Source organism: Lissotriton helveticus, chromosome 3_1, assembly GCF_964261635.1.
Source record: "Lissotriton helveticus chromosome 3_1, aLisHel1.1, whole genome shotgun sequence".
Lineage (NCBI taxonomy): Eukaryota > Metazoa > Chordata > Amphibia > Caudata > Salamandridae > Lissotriton > Lissotriton helveticus.
This window is the reverse complement of record NC_136061.1, coordinates 719,508,322-719,532,222: the sequence shown is the minus strand read 5'-3', so window position 1 is coordinate 719,532,222 and position 23,901 is coordinate 719,508,322. Positions and strand designations below refer to the sequence as shown.

Below are 23,901 nucleotides of genomic sequence, written 5' to 3'. Positions count from 1 at the left end.
TTCGGTTATTTTCTCTCTGATCATTTTCAGACCAATGTTTTGTCTCCCTTCTCCCCCCTGATGCCAATTCTTTTTAAACTCTGCCTACTTGGCATCTTTAATTTCCCCCACATCAATAGGTCTAATATTCCTGTGCCGTCGATGAGCAAATCATGCTAAAACGAAATTGAGTTCAAGAAGCAACTGCAATGAATGTGAGAAAAAATGGCTGAAATGTCAAAGGCCTTCATTGGAAGTATCTGTTTGTGTTGATGAGGCTCGTAATTCTCATTTCCAGCCACACTAAAATTAAAAGGTCCACAGTTGTATAGCACAAGCCACGTTTTCTGCTGAAGATTTTGCCTGCTCCATGCAGGTGAAAATCCCATAAGTACATCGTGGGGGTCTTAATGAGAAATGAGTTGGGTGATCAGGTGTTTAGTGACCACACCCAACTAGTCACTTCTTAGAGGACTCTAAGAGTCTTAATTGCAATCCAGTGTTAACTCCTCTCCCCTAGAGTTAGCGGTAGATAACTGGGTAACCCATGATGACGTCCAAAACCGAAGTATTGGCAGTGACGGCTGGTAATGAATGGGGGTGGTAGGTGGAGTGACAGGGGAGGGATTGAATTTTTTTTGTTTTGATCGCACTTGGCCCACAGGCTCCCCTGAGCCAATCACAACACTGCAATGCAGCATTGCAATTGTTCTGAGCCCCGTCGCTCGTATGAGGACAGGTAGCCTGTGCATATTTCCCACCAGTGCATTACGGCCTGGTGGGGAATATGAAAAGTACGCATGAATATTTGGGCAGGCCAAGACGGCTGGCCAAGCAGTCACGTGCACCTATGTGAACACAACCCACTCTTTCTCTCTGAGCCATAAGCCCCGCCCGCCCTAACACAGCCCGCAGTAACGAAAAATAAAATGATAATAACGTTAGGTCTGATTACGATGGCAGTGGGACCACCACCGTCAGGCCATCGGTGGCGGTCCGACCGCGATTGGCCCCTGCAGGACCGCCTGCCACATTAGGTCGGTCATATCTTAATCTGTCTGACGGGACCACTGACTACCTGTCGGCTGGTCCCATTCCTGACAGGATGGCAGTCATACGCTCGTCTGATCACCATCATAATCAGGCCCATTGTTATTATCATTTTATTTTTCTCTTTTTCATTGCTCCAGTGGGGTGATGCTCCTCCACATTAGCGTAGGAGTCGCCACTGGGTATTGGTCTTTGAAAGCAAGGACTGGCTCTGATCAGGCATCTCTTTGTCTTTGTTGAAAACACTACCCATCCCATTTCAAATTTATTTTACCGGCTGAACGAGCATCTGTTGCTGCTTCGACAGACCAAGGCAGTGGCAAGCATCACTGTTTTCTATTTGAAACTGTGGTGTATATAATATTCAGTTCTGGACTAATCTGGCATTACACTAGTCTTCCCCCTTTAGGGGTTCAGTAAATGTCTAAGTATGGAAATGCCCACCTAGCTCCTCCAGTGACTGCAATCACTCTTATATGACTGTTGCTGTAATGGAACTGCTGTCTTGTTTCATACCCAAAAAAATATGTGACCACATTTCCAGGGTGCTGACTGCCTCAGACTGACATACAGTGGCAAGGCACTTTAAATTTAAAGCTTCAGGTTTTTTTCCAAATATCTGTTTAAGCTAAGTGTCATTATTTCCTTCTGTTGTTTACACCCAACAAGAATAACATAACACGTGTATTTTTAAAGGGCATGATCACCCAAGGGTATCTTGGTGCTGAATAACAGACGTTTATTGTCACCCAACTCAGTGGTACTCCTTTTATAGACCTCAGAAGGATGAATGGACGAGTAGATCTACTGGGATGGATGTGAACCTGTCACCATGAGATCAAACACAAGCCCCTACAGTGGCTGCATTACTCCACTAAGCTACCAGACCCGGCTCGATTAGGTCTTGATCCGGCCACTTCCTGGGAAGCAGGAGCCTTCTGGCTTGTTTCTGCTCAGTGGTGAACCTCTCTGCCTTTGGCTATCAGAAGCAGGAAGGACCAAATGGCTTTGGGAACCAGGGCAAGACGGGGCTGCTCCACAGTAGGGGAGGATAGCAATGTTACTTAGGGCTGTATACAGGTTTGATTATATTTATGATGTCCCAGACTATTGGCCTACCTGTAGTTTGCAACATTTGTGTGCTTGTGCACACTGGGTTTAGTTGTGTTTCACGAGTACTCTTAAACGGTGTCTCTCCAGTCACTCGTAACTCTTTGGTATGTGTCAACATACCTTGGGTAACTTTCTCACCATTACTTTGTAACCATTATCCCAGTAACATGCAAGCATTTTGAATGCAAGAACACATCTTGCTTTCCTTTTTCCTTGCGAGTGACTCACTATGAATAATATTTGCATAGAACATTCTTGTGATCATCGGGTATTTTAAGACATTTTGGAGGGAAGTGCCTAAAGTTCGCAAGAAAAAAACAAGCATTGGCATTGCCAATAGGTCTCGCTTGGGGACCTTATAAGTATTTAGTTTTGCAGCACAATATCCTTGTTGCATAATCGGATATTGTGCTGCAAAACTAAATACTTACTGTTGCTATCTCTTCTTTCCTTATTGTTGTTTGTGTAAGGGGTGTTTTCATTGCTGCCAACATATTTCCTTCCCTGTTCGTGTTTGTGTGAGGGGCGTTTTTCACTGCTGTTAACTCTTCCGTCCATATTCCCTTTGTGTGAAGGCGTTTTCACTGCTTCTAACTCTTCCTTCCCTATTCTGTTTGTGTAAGGAGGTTTTTCGCTGCTTGTAACTCTTCTTTCTCTATTCTGTTTGAGTTAGGGGCGTTTTCAGAGATGCTAACTCTTCCTATCCCGTTCTTGTTTGTGTGAGGGGTGTTTTCTCTGTGGCTAACTCTTCTTTCCTTATTCGTGTTTGTGTGAAGTATGTTTTCACTGCTGCCGACTCCTCTTTCCCTGTTTGTGTGAGGCGCGTTTTCCCTGCTGGCGCCCAACATGTTCCTCCCTATCCTTTGTGTGTGGTGGTTCACTGCTGCCCCCGTGAGAGCCCCTGCTCGGTGTGTGTGGGTAGTTTCCAGTTCTGCTTCCCACCGGTGCTTACTCTCTCTTGCTGCTGTTCTGTCCCGCCATTGAGTGCGAGGGGAGCTCGCGCCTCTGGTCCCTGGGATGAGCCTATTGCATCGATCTGCATCGCGCGCCAGTGCAGATGGCGGTTACAGCAGCATGCATCTTCAACAAACAAGCTCCACTGCGGGCAGGTAGTATTTAAAACCAGGAGCCCGAGTGTAGTTCCAGGACGGCCAGAATCCGAGCTTGTTAATGGCCCTTTATTAACGACTAGTGCGTAGTTGGAGGGCTGTGTTAATTAGGAAACCCTGCATTTCACAGTCTGCTAATTGGAATGTCAGGGTCATCAATGCCGGGAGGGAGAGTGTGTCGGAGACGTGGGAGCGAGAGAGGCAGTGAGTGGATTCGTACAAACATCATGGCACGACAAATCAGTGTGCATGTGTGCACGAGAGTGAGTGGGTTTTCATGAGAGGGGGTGGGCGAGCTTGCCTCCGAGAGAGTACAAAGGTTATGGGACGGGAATTAACTAATGAAGTGCACATGTGTATATGTGCGAGATAAAGGAAAAGTTAGCGTGTTTGTGAGAGAAGTTGTTCTGTGCACGTGAGAGATATAAGATGAATGAACTTTAGAAAAAAAAGGATTTAGGTGTAGCGGTATGAAGAGGAAGTAGGACAGGCAAAGAGAGAGGATGTGAAAAGGTAGAGGAAGGAAGAACAAATGGAGAGGAATCGGAGAAAGGGAGCCGAGGGGGTGCGAGGGATGAGGGAACACGGCCTGGGGGAAGCTGGCTGGGGAGGGGGAGGAGAAATGCAAGGAAGGCTGTGTGCGGCGTAATTAGGGGAGGAGAAGCCGAGAAGCGGCAGAGCGCACGCTGGGCGAAGCCCTTTGATGTGCTCTGCGGCAAATGGAGGGAGGCTGATGTGCGTTCATGTTTGAACACGTGGTTCACATGAACTGCAGGAAAACGCCATGAAAACGCCAGCAAAAAGCTGGTGGTTTCATGATGTTTTCGCCGCTCGAATTCTCGCTCCGCTCGATGCGCATGCGCGCATCGATAGGTCGCGAGACCTAACAACCTGCCGGGGCGTGAGGTGCTTATGGTCACCAAGCATTAAAAGCCATCTTGTTGGTAACCATGAACAAATAAGTACATTACGTTACATGGCATTAGCATTAGCAACCATCATACTGTGGTGATTTCACAAGTGGGCAGCACTGTGAATTCAGACATCCATGTCCAAGAGCAATGCTAGCAACATTATATAGAGCTGGACTCATGTTAAATGTGCAAATACAAAGAGTAAAGAAAGGATCACTTGTGCATACATGAATTCTGGAGCCAGTTGAATACATTATGAAACGGCACGGTCCATGCCAGCAAGAGGCATAAATAAGGCTGATCGATTAGTGACAGAGCAGATAAAGAAGGGTGCAGTATTAGACAGGTACTTGTCTGATAAATCGCGTTCAGATAAGTGAGCGAACTGTTCCTTGCCTCAATGTATATTCGATTAGCAAAATAGTGTAAACTGTTTATTACTCCTTTAACGCGAATGCTCTTTCATTGCAGGATGTGGCTTCCATGCATACAGATCCACACAAAGATGGGGCCATGAAGCCTGACAGGTGACAGCCTATGTTCTCTGCAGGTGCGTGCGCACCCAGCTTCAGCCAGTGACCAGACACTATGGGGAATCACACACAGCACAGGACGGATCATATTACCCATAGCGCACATTGCACTGCACCATGGGTATGTTTATCTGGTGCCCTTTCCCAGCGCAGTCATGAACTCTCACCTGCCATGAGACAGCACATTCGTGGAAAGAGGACCGCCAGTTCTCAGCCACTGGTCAGTCCTTTAATGTGCAGGTTTCAACCCATTCTATCTTGTCCTGTAGACATGTGGACTGATTGGCTGAGCCCACATGCAGGGGGTTGCCTTGGGGTCCTCATATGACCGCTTTTCCTTCCTTCAAAGCAATGCTCTCAGTGCACACCCTGATTGTGCAGCACAATCAGGGTGTGCCTTGTGCAGTGCCTTGTGGCGGCCATGACGATCTATAGTACAGAAAGACCCGCACAAGTGTCTGCTGTCCCTTCTGTAATACCAAAATGCCCTTCTGGTGCAGAGCGGTGCACATGCCCATTGAACCCCTAGGGCATATTAATAATACAGACCCAGGTCAGAGAATTAGTCAGCTAGTCATGAAAAAAGGATAGGATAAAAGGTGCAGAAACAAACCTTTTTTAGCGTGTGATGCATCAGGAATCAACTGTGACAGACGGCAAAGGTGTCGGCACCTGTGTAGGGAGGCTCTGAAATTAGCCTTGGGGCTAAGGCCACCCTGTAAGGCTTGCATGGCCAAGGGCAGGTGGCTCTTGCCAATGTTGCATATTCTAAACAGATGCTGCACGTGCATTTAACGGTATTCCACCTGTACCTCTGTTTAAACCATATAAAAACAGCTCCTTTTGTGCTGAACAAACATTTTGCAGCAACCATTATTGATGTGTGTGGCTGAATTTAACTTGCACATGTTGCTGTGGTCTTCGGATTGCCTGTGATATTCATCTGAAGTCCTTATCACATGCAAAACAGGACAGGGCACATACTCTGCTGGGCTTTTGTCCAAAAATAGCCTGCGCTTGTATGATCTCCCCTTGATGACACTGATATCACTGTTACAATGTTGTTTATCAAATGCAGATCATAAAAAACATTCCTACATGGAATCCAAATATATGTCTGTTTAATTGTAACTGAAAATGCACTGAAGGTCTCACTTAAGACGTCTCTGGAAATTGCAGTAAAGATGGACAGTGCAACGAGGGCATCTCAGCGATACCTTACACAAACCCTTTACTTCCCTTTAGTATTTGACACTACACAATACACCTGTAGAGACTCCTTTTTTGAACATCGATTATGATGTCCCACTCCCATTACTTAATGATTTGGGAAGTATGTAAAGCCAAAGCCCACTGCTGTGCCTCTGTGCAGCATTCCCTCCTGGACTGGTAGTATACATACAGCTGTTTCAGACCAGGGTCTATGTCAGAATTCAGGGATTCATGTCACGGGAGGTGTACAACCGGAGCAGCGCAGTGTCTGCCATCTGAAAAGCGGATTGTGAAGAAGAATATGATAAGAAGGTAATGGAGGCCACTGCTGCAAAGTAGCCAGTGGTACAGCTACTACCTTTAATGAGTCCTACTTTTCAGTCACCCACACTGTGTTGAGACTTGTAGGCCCACTAGTACAATAGGAATCAAGCCAACACTCCCTAAGGAAAGGGAGATCATGAGGTGGACTGATATCACACTCACTTGTTGGCACCAAATAGTGGCGAAAGTATAGAAGAATGGTCTTGTTCTTAGAGTATGGGGGGCTCTCCAGAAAGAAAAGGCTCATTTGACTGAACTGTAGCACCGAACATCCTAAAAAGGGAAGAATCCAAAGCAGAAGGATTTTCGAGGTGAAGGCATTTCATTTAAAGAAGTTAGCACACATGCATCAACGCACTGCACTCAGAGCAAAGGGAGGATCTGCCTGATTTTCTTTTGTGCCAACCATGTCACTTGGCAGCCATGCCATCTAAGGGTGCACATAGAGCGGGGAATAGTGTTTTCGGGGCAAAAGATAAGCTTGGTGGTGCCAGAACCCTTGATCACACGAAGTAGCTGTGAAGAGCATGAAAAACGGACTTTGTCTTATTGGATGAGGAGCATTCTAACAACAAAATGTTATCTTAACTGAACTGGAGGGTTCAACATCATGACAGCACACGGTTCAGTGCAAAATGTATAGTTAGAAAAAACACCCATTGGTGATTAGAGCTGCTTGTGGGGCAAGAGAGAGACTTCAAGTCCAGTAAGATCACCAAATAGCTCACTGCCACCCAGATGAAGGACAGGTTGCAATAGATGTGGGTCGGAGTTTGCTATTCAATAAAGGGAGATCTTCCCTAATCAAAAGGATATTGTAAAGGGAAGGGTTTAACTTGAGGAAGTAAGAAAAAATGCACCAAATTACAGCGGGAATAGGAATGATGAGATTTTCCCAATTTCCTTGGTGGCACACATATCACCATACGGCCATCTTACAGAATGTCTAAAACAGGAAGTGGTTGATTCAATTTAGATGCCAGTGAGTGTGACATCATGCTTTCAATTAAATGGTGGAGATGTTCTATTTCTGGTGTATTTAGGCAAGATGTGCCTGGTGTCATAGGTTGATTACTGAACATGAACGGTGTCATCATCCGCATGTTGGGTCCAGGTCCCTTCGAAGTTTAGGGCCACACAGTTCAGGATGAGAGGGTGCCACTAGGACTACTCAGGCATTGAAAATCTGATTATAAAAGTCAGTTTCCAGGTATTTCCTCACAGTGGGTGGAGCAGGTGGCCTTTCAAGAAGGGACTAAGATGTAGCAGAGTAGTAAAGTCTGCATCAAAGGAGGTCTGCTGGAAATTATGTTAAAATCCTATTTATTTCAAATCTTTTTTGCCTGTAAAGAATATTTGCATGAAGAGCTCACTACACTCCAACTGTTTATGCCGCCAGTGACCACTGCTCTCTAGCCATCTTTATAGTGGCAAATAAGACTGATTTTGATAGTTCACACTCCATACTCATATGGTGAAATGTCAAGTGTCTTTGGGGCACGTATCCTTCAGTGCAGCGCACAGAGACACCTATCATTGGTGCATATAGAAGAAAAAAGAACAGTGGCGACAAGAATTTGATATCTTTGCTCAATTAGCAATTTTCATTCTCTATTGATAGTTTCCATATACATTTGTACCCAAAAAAGTAATCGTATTTTCCTGGTCATGTAGATCACCTTGTATTTCGTGCTTGTAAATTTAACACTACACAATGATCCCTCCACCAATCTTCCTGAGTAAACTGAAAGTTTCTTTCAAATTTATATTTGCCATAAATGAGTGTCTATATTCGTTTGACCTAAGACACAGACAATTATAACAGGCCAGGCAGTCAATGACATATCAAATAATATCAATGTTCGGTCATAAACAACGATTGAGACGTTCTCTCACTAAGGGAATTATGATGCAATAGTGGCATGCCTAGCCAGTCCATATTCCATCATCTAGAAGTGTGAATATAATAAGGGCAAACTTGCACCACATTCGTACATTGAATACCCTTAATAGCTGGTGATTTTAGATATAATGAACAACCACAAACTATCTGCCAATACCTTAGAGTGCTACATGACAGGTGTGGTATATTTTTTTAATGTCACCCTCTTGATACAATACAGAGACAATAGGTTGGAAACTTACACTCGACTTGCACTAGGACAACATATCCTAACGTAAGAGCCATGGTCTGGGAATCGATAGTGCTGAGCTGTTTCGAAGCCGTGCTTCCAAGCATGGGCTCGCCATTCTTCAAGGCATAATACGTCAGTTGTGCCGGATTCTTGGGACCCTGCACGCGTTGAATGCTGACCATCTAGTAAAAAAGGATTAGAGCAAGTGTCAGTAGTACTGCTTACATCATACATCAACAACTTGTGGTACAGAACTGTGTATTACAACATTACTCTAAGCTCTATGGTTGTCATTGTTGACTACTACGTAGTTCTTGAGTCTGAGCGTGACTGCAAACGTTTCTGCCAGGGCTCCTCTAGTCACATTAAAAGGGCTTTAAAAAGCAGTATTAAGAGAGTTTTGGGAATTTCCCCTAAGCTGATCCTCCCCATCTGCATTTGATTGAGCAGACGTTGTGTGAGACCGCTTACACAGTAGACCAACTGTAGTGCATGAACACTATCCAAGACAGTGCTCTGCTTTTGAAATATATTGTTTTAGTATATCTTTCCGGCTCACTGCCTTGAAAGAAAGCACCTGTGTTCCTCACAGGCTGGTGCTGTGTCAAGCCATGGAGGCCAGCAGCAGCATGACAAAAGTGACACAGCTTGTCTTGTCCATTGTTTTCTAAGTTGGTGGTCTTTGATCCTTCATTCTTTCCTGTATTTAATTCAGTGTTGTCATTGTAGACCTGCTTCTACGTCCCTGTCCTATTTCCATTGATAGTCCTACTTCTGTGTCTGTAACCACTCTGTGTTACCTGCAGCATGACACTCACTGCTGATCGAGTACCCACTTGCAGCATGATCTGTGAAGGAAATTCGCTCTGTTGTTTGTTAGCACTCTCTCCCCTCTTCTTCATGTTATTCTATCATAAATGAGTAATTAATGGAACGAGGAAGAAGGGTGAGGGGCTTTCCTGGATTACTTTTTAGTTATTTCCAACACACCTAGTCCTTTTTTCCTCATTTCATTTAATACTAATTGTTAGAAGGTGGTTCTGACACTAGGGGTGCCCGGATTTTTCGCTTTTTGAGCACCTAATTGTTGAGCTTTTACTGTGGGGGAGCCTCATAATCTGGGACTCACCCATGGTGAACTCATAATGAAGGAGACTGCATGGAGATTTTACTGGTGTCCCCCTGGCTTGACTAGGCCGCTGCGCAGCAGCTGGAGTATGGGGCACCGTTCTGGTTACAAGCAGACACCTGTGCAATGCATGTGCACATGGGTAGGGGCTGCGCAGGGGAGATTCCTAGCGTGCGCAGTCCAGGAGCAGCTACAGAGTGAATGGTGTGGCAGGACTTATGCAGAAGTGGGTGGTGACATGGAATAGGCTTTATACACTGGAAAGAAACATGCCAGGAAAAGTCAGTGTATTTTATTGTGTTTTCACTTCATTATTCCCCTTTGGGGATGTGGGGCCCATGGCTAAAATGACTTCCACAAGGCCCACAGATCCCAGACACGCACTAAGTCCATTGTAGTGGAGGTGAAAATAAGCATTCTGCATGGTCCAAAGTCATATTTGTACTGCTTTTGGGTCGTCCAGAAATCTTCATATTTCTCTGAGTCCCTGGCTGGGGTCTGGACCTGGCAGGTTAGATTAATGATCCTTCTTTCCAGAGTGAAGATCTTCCCTCCAAGGCGCTACAAGCCAGTCCATCAACTGCTGTCGCTGGGTGCCAGGCACCAAGCCGAACCACAGTAAAGGCACCACTGGGGATTGGGGGGATCCATGTGGCCAGAGACACTGGAGGATTCCATTTTGAACAACGCAGAGGCTGGACAGGAAGGAGGGAGCCGGGGCAGGGAAGTGATTTGTCACTATTTGATAGGACACACAGAGGCTTCCTGCCAGCCCCCTACTCAACTTTTAACAAGCATTTACAATGCAATGGTCTCGGCATCATTAAAGGTAGAGCTATTGGCATTGCTCATGACATTTCTTTAAAACATAAATAAATGGCATTGTCATTTACATTGCCAATAGCTTAATCATTAAATAAATGGCATTGTCATTTACAATGGGCAACTGCAAGACGTTGTTTGTAATGTAAGCCATGCTTTCGCAGTACTGTTGAATTTCATTATCCTCGCCTAGTGCTATTTTTCAGCCGTATATAGCGTGAGTTTTGTGGAGGTGCACCCTGCACGCTCACACACTGCTCACCCTACACACTGCTCACCCTGCGTAACGCGAAAAGACCTACCTCTGCCCTTGGAATCGTACAGTAGGTTGTGAGTAGCTGCGCTTGATTGGTTGAGGCATCCCCTCCTTCCTGCTCCCTCCCTGCCTCAATGAAGCTCCCACGTGTTCAGCTGTTCTTTGTTTTAGCTCCTGTGTGTCAGTGCACCGTGTAAGCGCACAAGCATACCCTGCTCTCTCTGGAACAGGCACTCTGCACTCACCACTCTGCACTCACCACTCTGCACTCTGCACTCACTACTCTGCACTCACTACTCTGCACTCACTACTCTGCACTCACTACTCTGCACTCACTACTCTGCACTCTGCACTCTGCACTCACTCCTCTGCACTCACCACTCTGCACTCACCACTCTGCACTCACTACTCTGCACTCACCACTCTGCACTCACCACTCTGCACTCACTAATCTGCACTCACTACTCTGCACTCACTACTCTGCACTCACTACTCTGCACTCTGCACTCTCACTACTCTGCACTCACTACTCTGCACACTCACTCTGCACTCACTACTCTGCACTCACTACTCTGCACTCTGCACTCAGCACTCAGTACTCTGCACTCTGCACTCACTACTCTGCACTCACTACTCACTACTCTGCACTCACTACTCTGCACTCACTACTCTGCACTCACTACTCTGCACTCACTACTCAGCACTCACTACTCTGCAATCTGCACTCACTACTCTGCACTCACTACTCTGCACTCTGCACTCTGCACTCACTACTCTGCACTCACACTCCGCACACTCACTCTGCACACTCACTACTCTGCACTCACTACTCTGCACTCACTACTCTACACTCACTACTCTGCACTCACAACTCTGCACTCACTACTCTGCACTCTGCACTCACTACTCTGCACTCACACTCTGCACTCACACTCTGCACACTCACTCTGCACACTCACTACTCTGCACTCACTACTCTGCACTCACTACTCTACACTCACTACTCTGCACTCACAACTCTGCACTCACAACTCTGCACTCACTACTCTGCACTCACAACTCTGCACTCACAACTCTGCACTCACAACTCTGCACTCACAACTCTGCACTCACAACTCTGCACTCACAACTCTGCACTCACAACTCTGCACTCACAACTCTGCACTCACAACTCTGCACTCACAACTCCGCACGCTGCACTCACAACTCTGCACTCACTACTCTGCACTCTGCACGCACTACTCTGCACTCACTACTCTGCACTCTGCACTCACTACTCTGCACTCACTACTCTGCACTCACTACTCTGCACTCTGCACTCACTACTCTGCACTCACTACTCTGCACTCACTACTCTCCACTCTGCACTCACTACTCTGCACTCTGCACTCACTACTCTGCACTCACTACTCTGCACTCACTACTCTGCACTCTGCACTCACTACTCTGCACTCTGCACTCACTACTCTGCACTCTGCACTCTGCACTCACTACTCTGCACTCACTACTCTACACTCTGCACTTACTACTCTGCACTCACTACTCTGCACTCTGCACTCAGACTCTGCACTCACACTCTGCACTCACTACTCTGCACTCACTACTCTGCACTCACTACTCTGCACTCACACTCTGCACTCACACTCTGAGCAGATGCATGACTGGGTATACACACTTGTTTTTTTAAGTCCTACACTGAATAGTAGGTGCCGTTGGTTCTCGTATTTGCCATCACTGGCAGTGGCCTGAAGTAGGGCAAGCAGCAGTGGCCTCCTCAGAAATATCTTGAGCCCTGGCACTTATTATGGCACAAATTAAGCACTGCTAACAAGTGATTTTGCTTTCTAGCAACCACGTCACTGCCTCATTATTTACTGCTCTGTTTTCACTTATGTTCATGGACACATCATTGTTTTGTGCTTCCGCGCCAGTGGCGCTTTCCGTTAATGTACTTGCACCCAAACCGCAACCTGTTGCATAACTTGCAGATTTCAACAAAAAACATATTGTGCCTGACCCGGCAGACTCCCGAGCAGCCTTCGAGGCACGCACCTCTGCCGAGCAGAGGCCCAGGAGGAGAGGCTGGAGTGCACGCATGCCCAGCATCATCCAGTCCTGACACTAAATGCCAGGAATGCCAAATACAGTTCCAAGGCTTCCCGAGAGCAGAAAGCAAAGAATGGTGCACGCCCGCCCAGCATCTGGATTCAATTACTGCACCCCCTGACAGCTGGTAATTGATGATTTATAGCCTTCTGCTGCGCGTCTCCGCACAGAATATGCAGGAAGTGGAGAAACTCTACAGACTATGGCCTATTGCGTGCTGCCTTGTAAAAACACAGCCATGCGATGGCCAATTAACATGCAGCTGCCATAAATAACAAACAGAATTCACGCGCTTCTCTGGAATGTGTAGGTTAGCTTGTCGAAGTGCTCTCTACAGAACTCTGAAGCCACACCCACTTCGTGGGATGTAGGCCAAGCCCTACAAAGTACTTGCACAGGTAGAGAAGCTCTCTCTGGGGTGTGGTCTACTGAGGCGGAAGGTGCTGGAGCCTGGCAATGGGCAGTTGGAAGGAGGACACCCCTAACTGGCCCCACAGGCCCCTAACAGCACCAGAAGAAGAGCCCAGGACCGCTGCGCAGAAGCAGGGGCCTCTGCGCAGGGAGAAGAGAGGCGCAGGGAGCCAGTGAAGATTGCTCCCTGCAGAATGCACCCTCTTGGAGACCCAGAGGGCAAAGGAGAGTGCTCCCAGTGGCTGGGTGACACCACCAGGAGCGAGAAGACGCAAAAATGGGGCATATCGGACCCCCAGGGGATGAGATATGGCCCCCGGAAGGTAGGCGACCTTTGACCCCTAAGAAGACCGACGACGAAGCAGGTGGGGCTCCGATGCGGGTCTCAGAGATGCCCCCGGGGTGCCCCCAAGGAGAAGTAAAGCCGGGGAGCGCCGTCGCGCTCCCCGTGAAGGTGTCCTGCAGTGGGGCCAGGAGCCCACCCTGGCCCTCACCGAAGATGGAGGCGGGTGAGCGCTATCGGGCCCCCCCCCCACGAGGAGGATGGCCGGGTAGTGCCGTCGCGCCCCCCCCCCCGTGAGTAGGATGGCCGGGGAGCGCCGTCCCGCTCCCCTTGACAATGCCCCACGGGGTGCTAGGAGCCCACCCTGGCCCCTGACAAAAATGGCGATGGGGCGTGCCGTCGCGCAACCCCATGCAGAGAAGGAGTGGCCCAGGACACCATGTCTGGGCCCCGAGGTGGTAGAGTGAGCGGGAGCACCGTCGCGCCCCCGAAGATGTTCGGGGGCCCGGGACTCCATCCCCAGGCCCCGAGTGAGGAGGAGGCCGGGGGAGTGCCGTCGCACTCCCCAGAAGACCCGCAGAAGCGGGGATGCCGACTCATGCGGGCAGACCAGAATAGGACTGCCGGCTCCCACGGCAGCACAAAAGAGTGCTGGCCGCGCAGGGAGCCGGCGGGGGCAGCCGGGGGTGGGACAACCCAGACTGTTAGCCCTTAAGATGTAGAGGTGCATACTTTATGGTCAGTAGGAGATGCTCAGTCGGGGTTACGTGTCACCAAGGCAAGTGTACTCATTTTTAATGCTGGTTGACGTAATGGGGGGGGTCGCCACTGGGATGGTGCCAGTGCGCAGGGCCCTCGCACCAGGTTAAGTACAATTCACTGCATTGGGGGCAATATGATGTGCATACATGGGAGTGGTGGTACTAGACACCACCCCCCTGCGGGAGGGTGGAGATGTTGCGCAATGTCACAAAGTAATTCCAACAGCTTATGTATATTTGTAAATTGGTGCATAGTATTGAGTAGTGTGCGTGTTTTTATAAAGGTACTCCTACTTTTATAAAGCAAAGTACAGACTGGACAATCAATTATTGAGTGTTATTTTTGGTGCACCTGCACATGGAGATTACTAGCCCACACCACCTCCCTTGAGTAAGCCACAGACTGCTCTGCAACGCTACCCTCCGAGAGTCAGGCGCTACAATTGGGTGTTTGGTTCCCAGTGAAGGACAAATGTAGTCATGTAATTTGTGCAGGCCTCACAGATGCTGCCTTGTTTTCCAACATTGGTGTCTAGCGGCGGGAAACATAATATCCCATTCTGGTGCGCATTTATATGCATTTGATTAGTCCAGTTTTTCCACACATTACCTATGCAGTAATGAGCAAATGGAAGAGCGTAAGGCGCTGAGAAGGGTTCAAAGTTTTGGTTATGTGAACTAAAGGTATGGGAAAGGAAAGCCCCGCGCCCATATGTGTCATGTGAAGATATTATGGTTTAAATGTAAACTGTATTGATATGACGGCGCTATGTTTATTATCATGTGCTAGCGGGATGGTGCTTTCCAGGAAATTATTACATACAAATGTTCTAAACCATATTGTACACCTTTGAACCCTAACACTACACCTGCATGAGGATGGAGACTCTTCACGAGATAGGGACAGCAACTGATACCTACATCACAGAGGGGGGTGTGAGGGTGGATTGATCTTTATGGGGGACAGGAGAAAAAGGGGTCCTGGGAGGTTCCCGCAATTTTTAAGGCCAGGGAGGGTTTCCACAGAAGGGGCCCCATATATCCTTTCCCCGCTGCAAGTTTCTTACTATTGGCGCAGGTCAAAACCACTTGAAGGGTGGGGCAGGAGAGTTTGTCACCCCTGGTAGTAACACCCCAGGGTTCCTATAGTGGGGGACCCCAACAAACTTTTCCAACGGTGGCAGGAGGGTGTGGTAGAGTTGAGTGTCCGGCAGGCCCCCCAGGTTAACTGGTGGGGAGGTGAGCAACCCAGGGGTGGCCCCTGGTAGTGGGTGGCCCCAAAGGAGGGTAGTTCTTGAGTGATGGTGTGTATTGGTAGCCCCTAGGAACCCTAGGTGGGCTAGGTAACCGACCCAGTGGAGATCTGAGTGGGGGTGATGTGCTCCCTAGTTTCCAGTTGAAGGGTTAGTGGTGGACGGTGACCAGTCCGGTAGGTCCTGAGGGACTTGAATACCAGGACCAGGAGCTGGTGAAGCGAACCTGAAGTGGTGGCCGGGGCGATGCCTAGCCGGTAACCTGTCAGGTAGGTCCTGTGGGACTTGGACCTAAGGACCAGGAGGATGGGGGTGTCCCCCTAGCTCTAGGCAGAAGTTGGACTTCTGCAAGGTAGTACCACCATGAACACAGGTGGGGCCTATCTTAAGTGAAGGGACCCTGTGTTTCACGAAGGGGTGGTGCAGGCCTAGCCGGGATCTTTAGGGTCTCAGACTGAGAGTGGTAGTACTACCTTGAAGGCAGGTGGGGCCTATCTTAAGTGAAGGGACCCTGCTCTTCAGAAGGGGTGGTGCAGGCCATCCAGGGACCATGTAGATCCCTGGACGGTCTCTCACGGCGCTGCCGGGAGACCGGGGAGAGCCATGAGAAGTGGGCCTGGGTATAGCTAACTAAGGGCCCACAGGCTCTTTAAGGGTACTCCAGGAGGAAAGCGCGCCTCTCGGAGGGAAGGGTGCAGAGGCCCTGTTCTCGCAGCCGAGAACAAGGAAGGGGTCTAAGATCCCGGGGTAGTTTCTGTGTGGAGCTACTGACAGGGGGAATGAGCAGTAGGGGGTCTCACGAGGCACCCTCAGTGTTCCTCCCTAGCTCTGCCAGTGTGGTAGTGAGGCCGGTCTGAGGTCCTGTTTGTGGAGGCAGGCCAGTGGCCAGAGGAGTTTTTCTGTGTGGGAAAAGCATGAGTGGCTGTGCTTTCTCTTGGGAAGCCAGTCATCCCGAAAGTGGTGGCAGCAAAATGACCTCAGCGGCAGGGTCCAGAGAGGTTGCATCTTTGGGGTGCAAGGACCAAAACAGAGAGAGGGTTCTGGTTGGAACAAACTCTGGAAGGGAGACCAGCTAGTGACCCGGGGATGGGATGTAGAGCTATCCCAGGAGACCACATCTGTGCTGAGGCACTGTACCCTTATCCAGAGAATGGGTAAGCATAGTGTTGCGTGCCCAAGGGCAAAGGTGGGCCTAGTTAGGCTGAGTCCATGTAAGACCATGGGTGACCTGGAGGTATCTAACCTAGAGCCTGGAGGGTTCTTATGGTAGTCTGGGATCCCTGTCATGGGTGGAGATTTCATAGATGGGTGGAGCAGGTGGTCTGAGCGGATAACTGGTGAGTAAGGGGGGTCTGGTCAGAAGCCCTTATAACTAGTTATCACTGACTACGGGAAGTGTACCCATGTAGAGTAGCTACTTCTTCCCTGTAGGCATCAGCTGGGCGCGGCGTGTGTTAGAAGGTGGTTCTGACACTAGGGGCCGCCCAGATTTTTTGCCTTTTGAGCGCCTAATTGTGGAGCTTTTACTGTGGGGGAGCCTCATAATCTGGGACTCACCCACAGCGAACTCATGATGAAGGAGACTGTATGGAGATTATACTGGTGTCCCCCTGGCCTGACTAGGCAGCTGCGCAGCAGCTGGAGTATGGAGCACCGGGCTGGTTACATGCAAACACCTGTGTACATGCGTGTGCACACGGGTAGGGGCTGCGCAGAGAAGATTCCTAGCGTGTGCAGTCCAGGAGCAGCTACATGGTGAATGGTGTGGCAGGACTTATGCAGAATTGGGTGGTGACATTGAATAGGCTTTATACACTGGAAAGAAACATGTCAGGGAAAGTCAGTGTATTTTACTGTTTTCACTTTATTATTCCCCTATGGGGATTTGGGGCCCATGGCTAAAATTACTTCCACCAAGCCTACAGATTCCAGACACGTCCATTGTAGGGAGTTGAAAATAAGTATTCTGCAGAGTCCAAAGTCATATTTGTACTGCTTTTGGGTAGTCCAGAAATGTAATATTTCTCTGAGTCCCTGGCTGGGGTCTGGCCCTGGCAGGTTAGATTAATGACCCTTCTTCCCAGAGCAAAGTTCTTCCCTCCAAGGAGAAAAGATAGGTAGAGCTACAAGCCAAACCATCAAATGTTGTCGCTGGTTGCCAGGCACCAAGCTGAACCACAGTGAAGGCAGCCATGGGGATAGGGGGCCATGTGGCCAGAGACACTGGATGACTCAATTTTGAACAACCCAGAGGCTGGACAGGAAGGAGGGAGCCGGGGCAGGGAAGCGATGTGTTGCTGTTTGATAGGACAAACAGAGACTTCCTGCCAGCCCCCTACTCAACTTTTAAACAGTACTTGCACAGGAAGAGAAGCTCTCTCTGGGGTGTGGTCTGCTGAGGCAGAAGGTGCTGCAGCCTGGAAATGGGCAGTTGGAAGGAGGACACACCTGACTGCCCCCCCCCAGCCCCCTAACAGCAGCAGAAGAAGAGCCGAGGACCGGTGCGCAGAAGCAGGGGCCTCTGCGCAGGGAGAAGAGAGGTGCAGGGAGCCAATGAAGATCGCTCCCTGCAAAATGCACCCTCTTGGAGACCCGGAGGGCAAAGGAGAGTGCTCCCAGTGGCTGGGGGATTCCACCAGGAGCGAGAATACGCAAAATTGGGGCAGATCAGACCCCCAGGGGCTGAGATATGGCCCCCCGAAGGTAGGCAACCTTTGACCCCTAAGAAGACCGACGAAGAAGAGCGAGGGGCTCCGCCGCCGGTCTCAGAGATGCCCCCGGGGTGGGTCAGGTCCCGGGGGCTGCTCCCAAGGAGAAGTAAAGCCGGGGAGCATCGTTGCGCTCCCCATGAAGGTGCCCTGCAGGGGGGCCAGAAGCCCACCCTGGCCCCCACCGAAGATGGAGGCGGGGAAGTGCCGTCGTGCCACCCCCCCGCGAGGAGGATGGCCGGGGAGCGCCGTTGCGCCCCCGCGAGGAGGATGGCCGGGGAGCGCCGTCGTGCTCTCCGTGACAATGCCCCACGGGGTGCCACAAGCCCACCCTGACCCCCGACGAAAATGGCAATGGGGCCCGCTGTCGCGCTACCCTATGCAGAGGAGGAGGGGCCCGGGACCCCCATATCTGGGCCCCGAGGTGGCAGAGTGAGGGGGAACACCGTCGCGCCCCCCTGAAGATGTTCGGGGGCCCGGGACCCCATCCCCGGGCCCCGAGTGTGGAGGAGGCCAGGGGAATGCCGTCCCACTCCCCAGAAGACCTGCAGAAGCGGGGAAGCCGACTCGTGTCTGCCCGCCGGAGCGGGCAGACCAGAATAGGACTGCCGGCTCCCGCTGCAGCACAAAAGAGTGCTGGCCGCGCAGGGAGCCGGCAGGGGTAGCCGGGGGTGGGCTCCCCAGCCTGCCCTCCTACGAAGAGGGCATGCAGGGGTCCTGGGTGGGACAGGGACCCCGAACCTGAACAGGAGGAGCAGCACGGGGCCCGGGTGGGACACTTAAATACCACTTCTTCCTCCATGATATCCTCTGTCTACTAGCGAACGCAAATTAACTAGTAGACTGGGGATATCATGGAGGAAGAAGTGGTATTTAAGTGTATTATGTGCAATCATACATGTACTTTAATATTGGACCTTTTTGTTTGGTTTCTTTTAGGATAAGTGTAAGACGCTCCTATATGTTATAACTAGACTGTGGGGTTTTAGGTTTAAACCTATAATAACTGATAAAACCCCACTGAAAGAAAAATAGCCCTCATCGGTGAAAACATATAGCACTGAAAAAACACCTGGACAACCACAAACTAAATGCAATTCAAAGAAAGGAAAAAGAGAGTGAAGGGGTCAATACAATGTAACTTTGTTATACAAGTAGCAGTAAGAAAGACTGGCTAACATTATTCTCCTTGAGTTTTGTTCTTTAATGATGCCACTAAAATATTGTTTCTTCTTCCTTTTACTTTTTCAGTTTTGTGGCCTTTGGTCTAAAGATGCAGGGTTTAGTTTCATGTTTTAGGTCTAGTTTAATTATTTGATAAACTATAGAGAATCAGGAAATATCAAACTCATATTTGATATTTTGGCTGCATTTGATTATTTCATAAAAATCTTTCCTAATATGTGTCATCACATTTACCCACAGAGAATGGGTAAAAACCCTTAATACATCAGACCATAGTTTCTAGTGGGTCAGTATTGATAGTAGGTGAATTGTCAACACCTCAGGCTTTAAACATTCAATGTAAGGTATAGTGACCAGTATATATACCACCAAGCATCTGGGATAGTGGTAAAAACATGACACCAGACTTTTGGAAAACATGGAACGCAGTGTCACTTGTAATGCTCTGCAAAAATTGTTCTTTCCAAGTTCAACAAAGATTGGAGTGATATTGTTTGTATTTGCAGTGATTCAGCTTCGTATATAAAAAAGTTGTATGATGACCTGTCAAAATTGACACCCGAGCTGAAGTGATTCCCTGTAGTAGATCCTTGCCACTTGTTAGATGGTATGCTGAAAGCATCTTTACAATCTTAAGAGTTAATGAGGGATGCTATTGACTTTTTAGTCCATTCTGGTGCACTGGTTTCTAATGCACAGGAACTAAAACGCAAATATTTATCATTTCGTGCTTTATGTGGCATCAAAGAAAGAGTCATCCCAACTGTGTCCCTTAGCTGATGGTTCTCAGCCCAATGGGCTAAGAATGCGGGCCTTTTCACAGAAGTTTACATGGGAAGGAAAGAGCAAGCGCACATGACCCAAAGACTCACTGAAGAAGTATTGTATGGTGTACTACAGTAAGATTAATTTGCAAAAATCTATTTGGACCTCATATACAATATAAGTACACTGTCTATATACCATGTTCTTTCAGTGCAGAAAGCAAGCAACAATAAAAGCAAAATGTTCCATAAACAATGGAAAAACACTTTTCCTGTTGTTTTTAGTGGCGCGAAAATGTGTAACCACTGATAACAACTGTTTTTTGAGATATTGAAAACACTGAAAAAAAACACCAGAATTTACCAAAAATAGAAACTGAAAACAGGAAAGCCTAGTTATAACCAAACATATTGAAGATTATAAATTACCGTAAAAGATTGCTAGAAGATGGCCCTATGTTTTAAGGTTAGTATCTAACATGATGTTTCTTATTTTTGCTACAATTCTTGCCACATAGATCAGTCTAACCACTAGGCGACATTGTTTGATTCTCTCATAGGATATCTATTTGTACGCCGGCCTGTCACATATGAGATGACCTTTTCTAAATCAATAATTTAAGTATAACAATTTTGTAGAGGACAACGACAAAACCACTGGTAAGAATAAAGCAGCTATCTGAGATAGAATCATCTTGTGAGAAACGTATTGAAATTTGTTCCTTGAATAGTTTGCTTTCTTACTCTAGGAACACAGAGCTATCTCCAACTGGTGATCCGTTTGGACTCCGGGCTGGACCCATTGATGAGCATTTTTTAATCTGGACTTCTTAGTATAAATAACTTATTTGTAAGTTGAACCTTACATGCTTAGTGTAGGAATATTTCTTTCTTGACTAGAACTCACTTTTTCTCCTTTCTCTCACAAAGCAATGGTGAAGGTCACATCACTACCTATTATGTTATGGTGACGGCTATCTTTCAATTCGCAACTAGTATCATGATTTCTCATAGCACATGGGTATGTAATATATATTATCAAAAAATCGTATGTTGTTTGCACTACATGATGATTATAAATCTCAGCAATAAGCAGATTGTTGATCACAAGGAGGTGGCATATGGATGTCCTCGTTGGGTCCAATCAAATCAGAATTAAAGAAGAAAAATATGTTTTTTATTATGTTTCTTTGTATAGACACAACAGTGGTTTTTCTATGTATTTATAGGTCCCCTGATAATTGAAAGTTTGGAGTGGGTATCTGGATTGGTCCTGAGAAAGGTGGTCATAACATCTCAACCCAACCAAAACGCGCGTCGACCTCGCGTGGAACCCTGTGGTGTATACTGTGGGTCTTGTTGTGGCAGGGTTTCTACTTGTCATACATTAAACTCAACTGTGTACAGATACTGGATGTATGTGTTTGGTGTGAAAGTGAATGAGTCTGAATGATTGAAGTATGGTTGTATTTATTGAATTCTAACCAGGTGTTTTGTGTTTCTGAAAATATTTTTTTTGTTATGTCTTTTTATGAAAAATGTTTTGATCTAAAGATTTACTGATCAATAAGGTTGGATTGATAATCATGCAAAACTGAGATGAACTATGCATTATATGTTAATATAAAGAATACAAAAAGAAGAAAAAACATTTACTAAAAAAAGATAAGAAAGTTTTGATATAAATAAAAATAATAATGAGATGATCTTAAGTGTCACTGTTGTGTTCTGATGTTTGTTTAAATTTATATACACAATGTTCAAATGAAAATGAGTTATAGGCTGTGAGGGAAATATTTAGTATTGTGTAGACTTTAATCCCCTCTTTTCCTTGGCCTTAAATGTTGTTAGAGGGGTTCCACTTGTTCTTGCCATAATCTCCCGGCCTGCGCACAGTCTCACATGGTGCCCGTGGGGGAGGGGGACGTCCTCTCACACTGATCTCCGCAGATTGTATGTCTGTGTGTATAATGGGAGATGTGTGCTCTGCTCTGATGTGCATGGCGTGCGCTTTCCATTTGACTCAGTGAGCTGTACACGCTCGTTTTATAATGTGACAATACATCAAGTGTGCACTCACACCGCGACAACGTGGAAATGTATATTTACTTTGCCGTGATACAAAGTTTGTGTGTTTTTTTCGGGCCGTCACATGAAAACCTCTCCCTTAAAAAGGCGGAAACTGCAGTCAGGAAGTCTCCTGTCTGTGCTGTGATAATATAAAGTACTTTATCTGTGCGATAATACTGAAGACGTATTTTTTTTCTGTGGTGAATTGAAAAGTGTGCTTACCCATTATAGTTTCCAAAGTGTATTTTATTCCTTTGATAATGATGACAGCGTATATTATTAGTGCTGTATGGAAGTGGGCTCTCTTTGTAGGGTTATATAGGAACTAGGTTTAATTTCCCAGGGTACTTCTTCAAAACCCAGTTATTCTCTGCCTAGAAGCTTATTTCATGAAGAAATCCCCAATACGCGCTCTACTTTCCTTCAACAAAAGGGGACCACCTTGAAGGTACATTTATTTTGGGATATTTGGGCTCATAGAACAAAAACCCTGCTCTTATGAAGAAACACCTACATATTTCAAATGAAAATAAACAGCAGAAACCATGGCATTACAAAACAAGCATTTCCAGTGCAGTAGGTCTCGCATTTATGCGAGTTTAAGCTATTGCATTGTAAATGACAATGCATTTTAATTACGTATCAAAAACCAACACATAAATAAAAGGCATTGTCATTTACAATGCCAATAGCTCAAACACGCGTAAATGCGAGACCTGTTGCATTGCAAATGCTTGTTTTAATTGTGGTCAAATGTACCTTTTTAAACGAAGGGTTGGGAAAGGCGGGCAGGATGAAGTAGTATTGGAATGGGTTGACAGCGCTAGATAGTCAATGTGGTCCTCAGTCGACGTGGAAGAGTCAAGTTAAGGGACTGCACCAACATTACAACGGGTTTAAGCAGTGAGTGCATCACACAAGCGGAAGTAGGGAGCACAAGAGCGTTCGCGTCCCATGGCTCCTTGAGAAAGGCCCCGGGTGGTAGCGAGTTATAAAATGCCCCTTGGGTGGTTCTACAATCTGCGATCGCCCTCACAGAACCACTTACACCTGGCGCGTGGGAGAGTGCTTCACCCATCCCCCCCCCACCCCCGAATAAAGGAATCCCACTCTGTGTATGTGCTGGCACATGGTATTTGCGCGTGTGTTCTGCAGTGGCGGTTCGTCCATTGGGGGCGTAGGGGCGTTGCCCCACTAGCCATGGGACGACCGTCACTGCTGTCACTGACACACTGCGCAAAAAATAAAAAGCTAAATTATGAGCGCAATCAGCGCACACAAGAAAGTACCGACAGTCATAATCCAGCCGGCCGGAATCACATCATCGCGATCGCGGATGGTGGGGGGCGGGCCTGCGGCACTGTGAGTGGCAGGCTGGCAGCGTATACTACTCACTAATCTGTGATAATATCAGCGCGTGGCAGGCAGCAGTGTGTGTGCGCATTTAGGACAAGTCATTTTTATGACTTGCCCACGCATGCGCACACACGCAATAGCCCCTTCCCTCCTTCCCTAGCCATCACAGAGGCAGAGACCCGGGGGAGCCGGGTCTCATTATGGGCAGTATTAGCCCTGCTCTTTAGCCAGTCCTGGCGCAGTGGCGATGTTATGCTGCGCCAGGATTGGCAGAGTTAACGCACACGAGGGTGGTGCTGCAGCGCGTGGGGCAGTTCCTGTTCAGAAGCGGGCAGCGGCGCCAACTTGGACCCGGTCAGGTAAGAAAGTTTTGTTTTTGCATTTTGAATGCAAACTCCCCCGGCCCCCACCCCCGCACGATCTTTATC

At 47.7% G+C, this 23,901-nt stretch overlaps 1 protein-coding gene across 1 annotated transcript in view; it reads right to left on the bottom strand.

Moving 5' to 3' along the window:
• KIAA1549L (KIAA1549 like) overlaps positions 1 to 23,901 on the bottom strand; it is a 730,284-nt gene that overhangs the window by 263,678 nt on the left and 442,705 nt on the right. Inside the window, exon 9 of the mRNA XM_078680874.1 lies at positions 8,380 to 8,551. Coding sequence (XP_078537000.1) covers positions 8,380 to 8,551 — 172 coding nt within the window. The remainder of the gene's footprint in view (positions 1 to 8,379; positions 8,552 to 23,901) is intronic.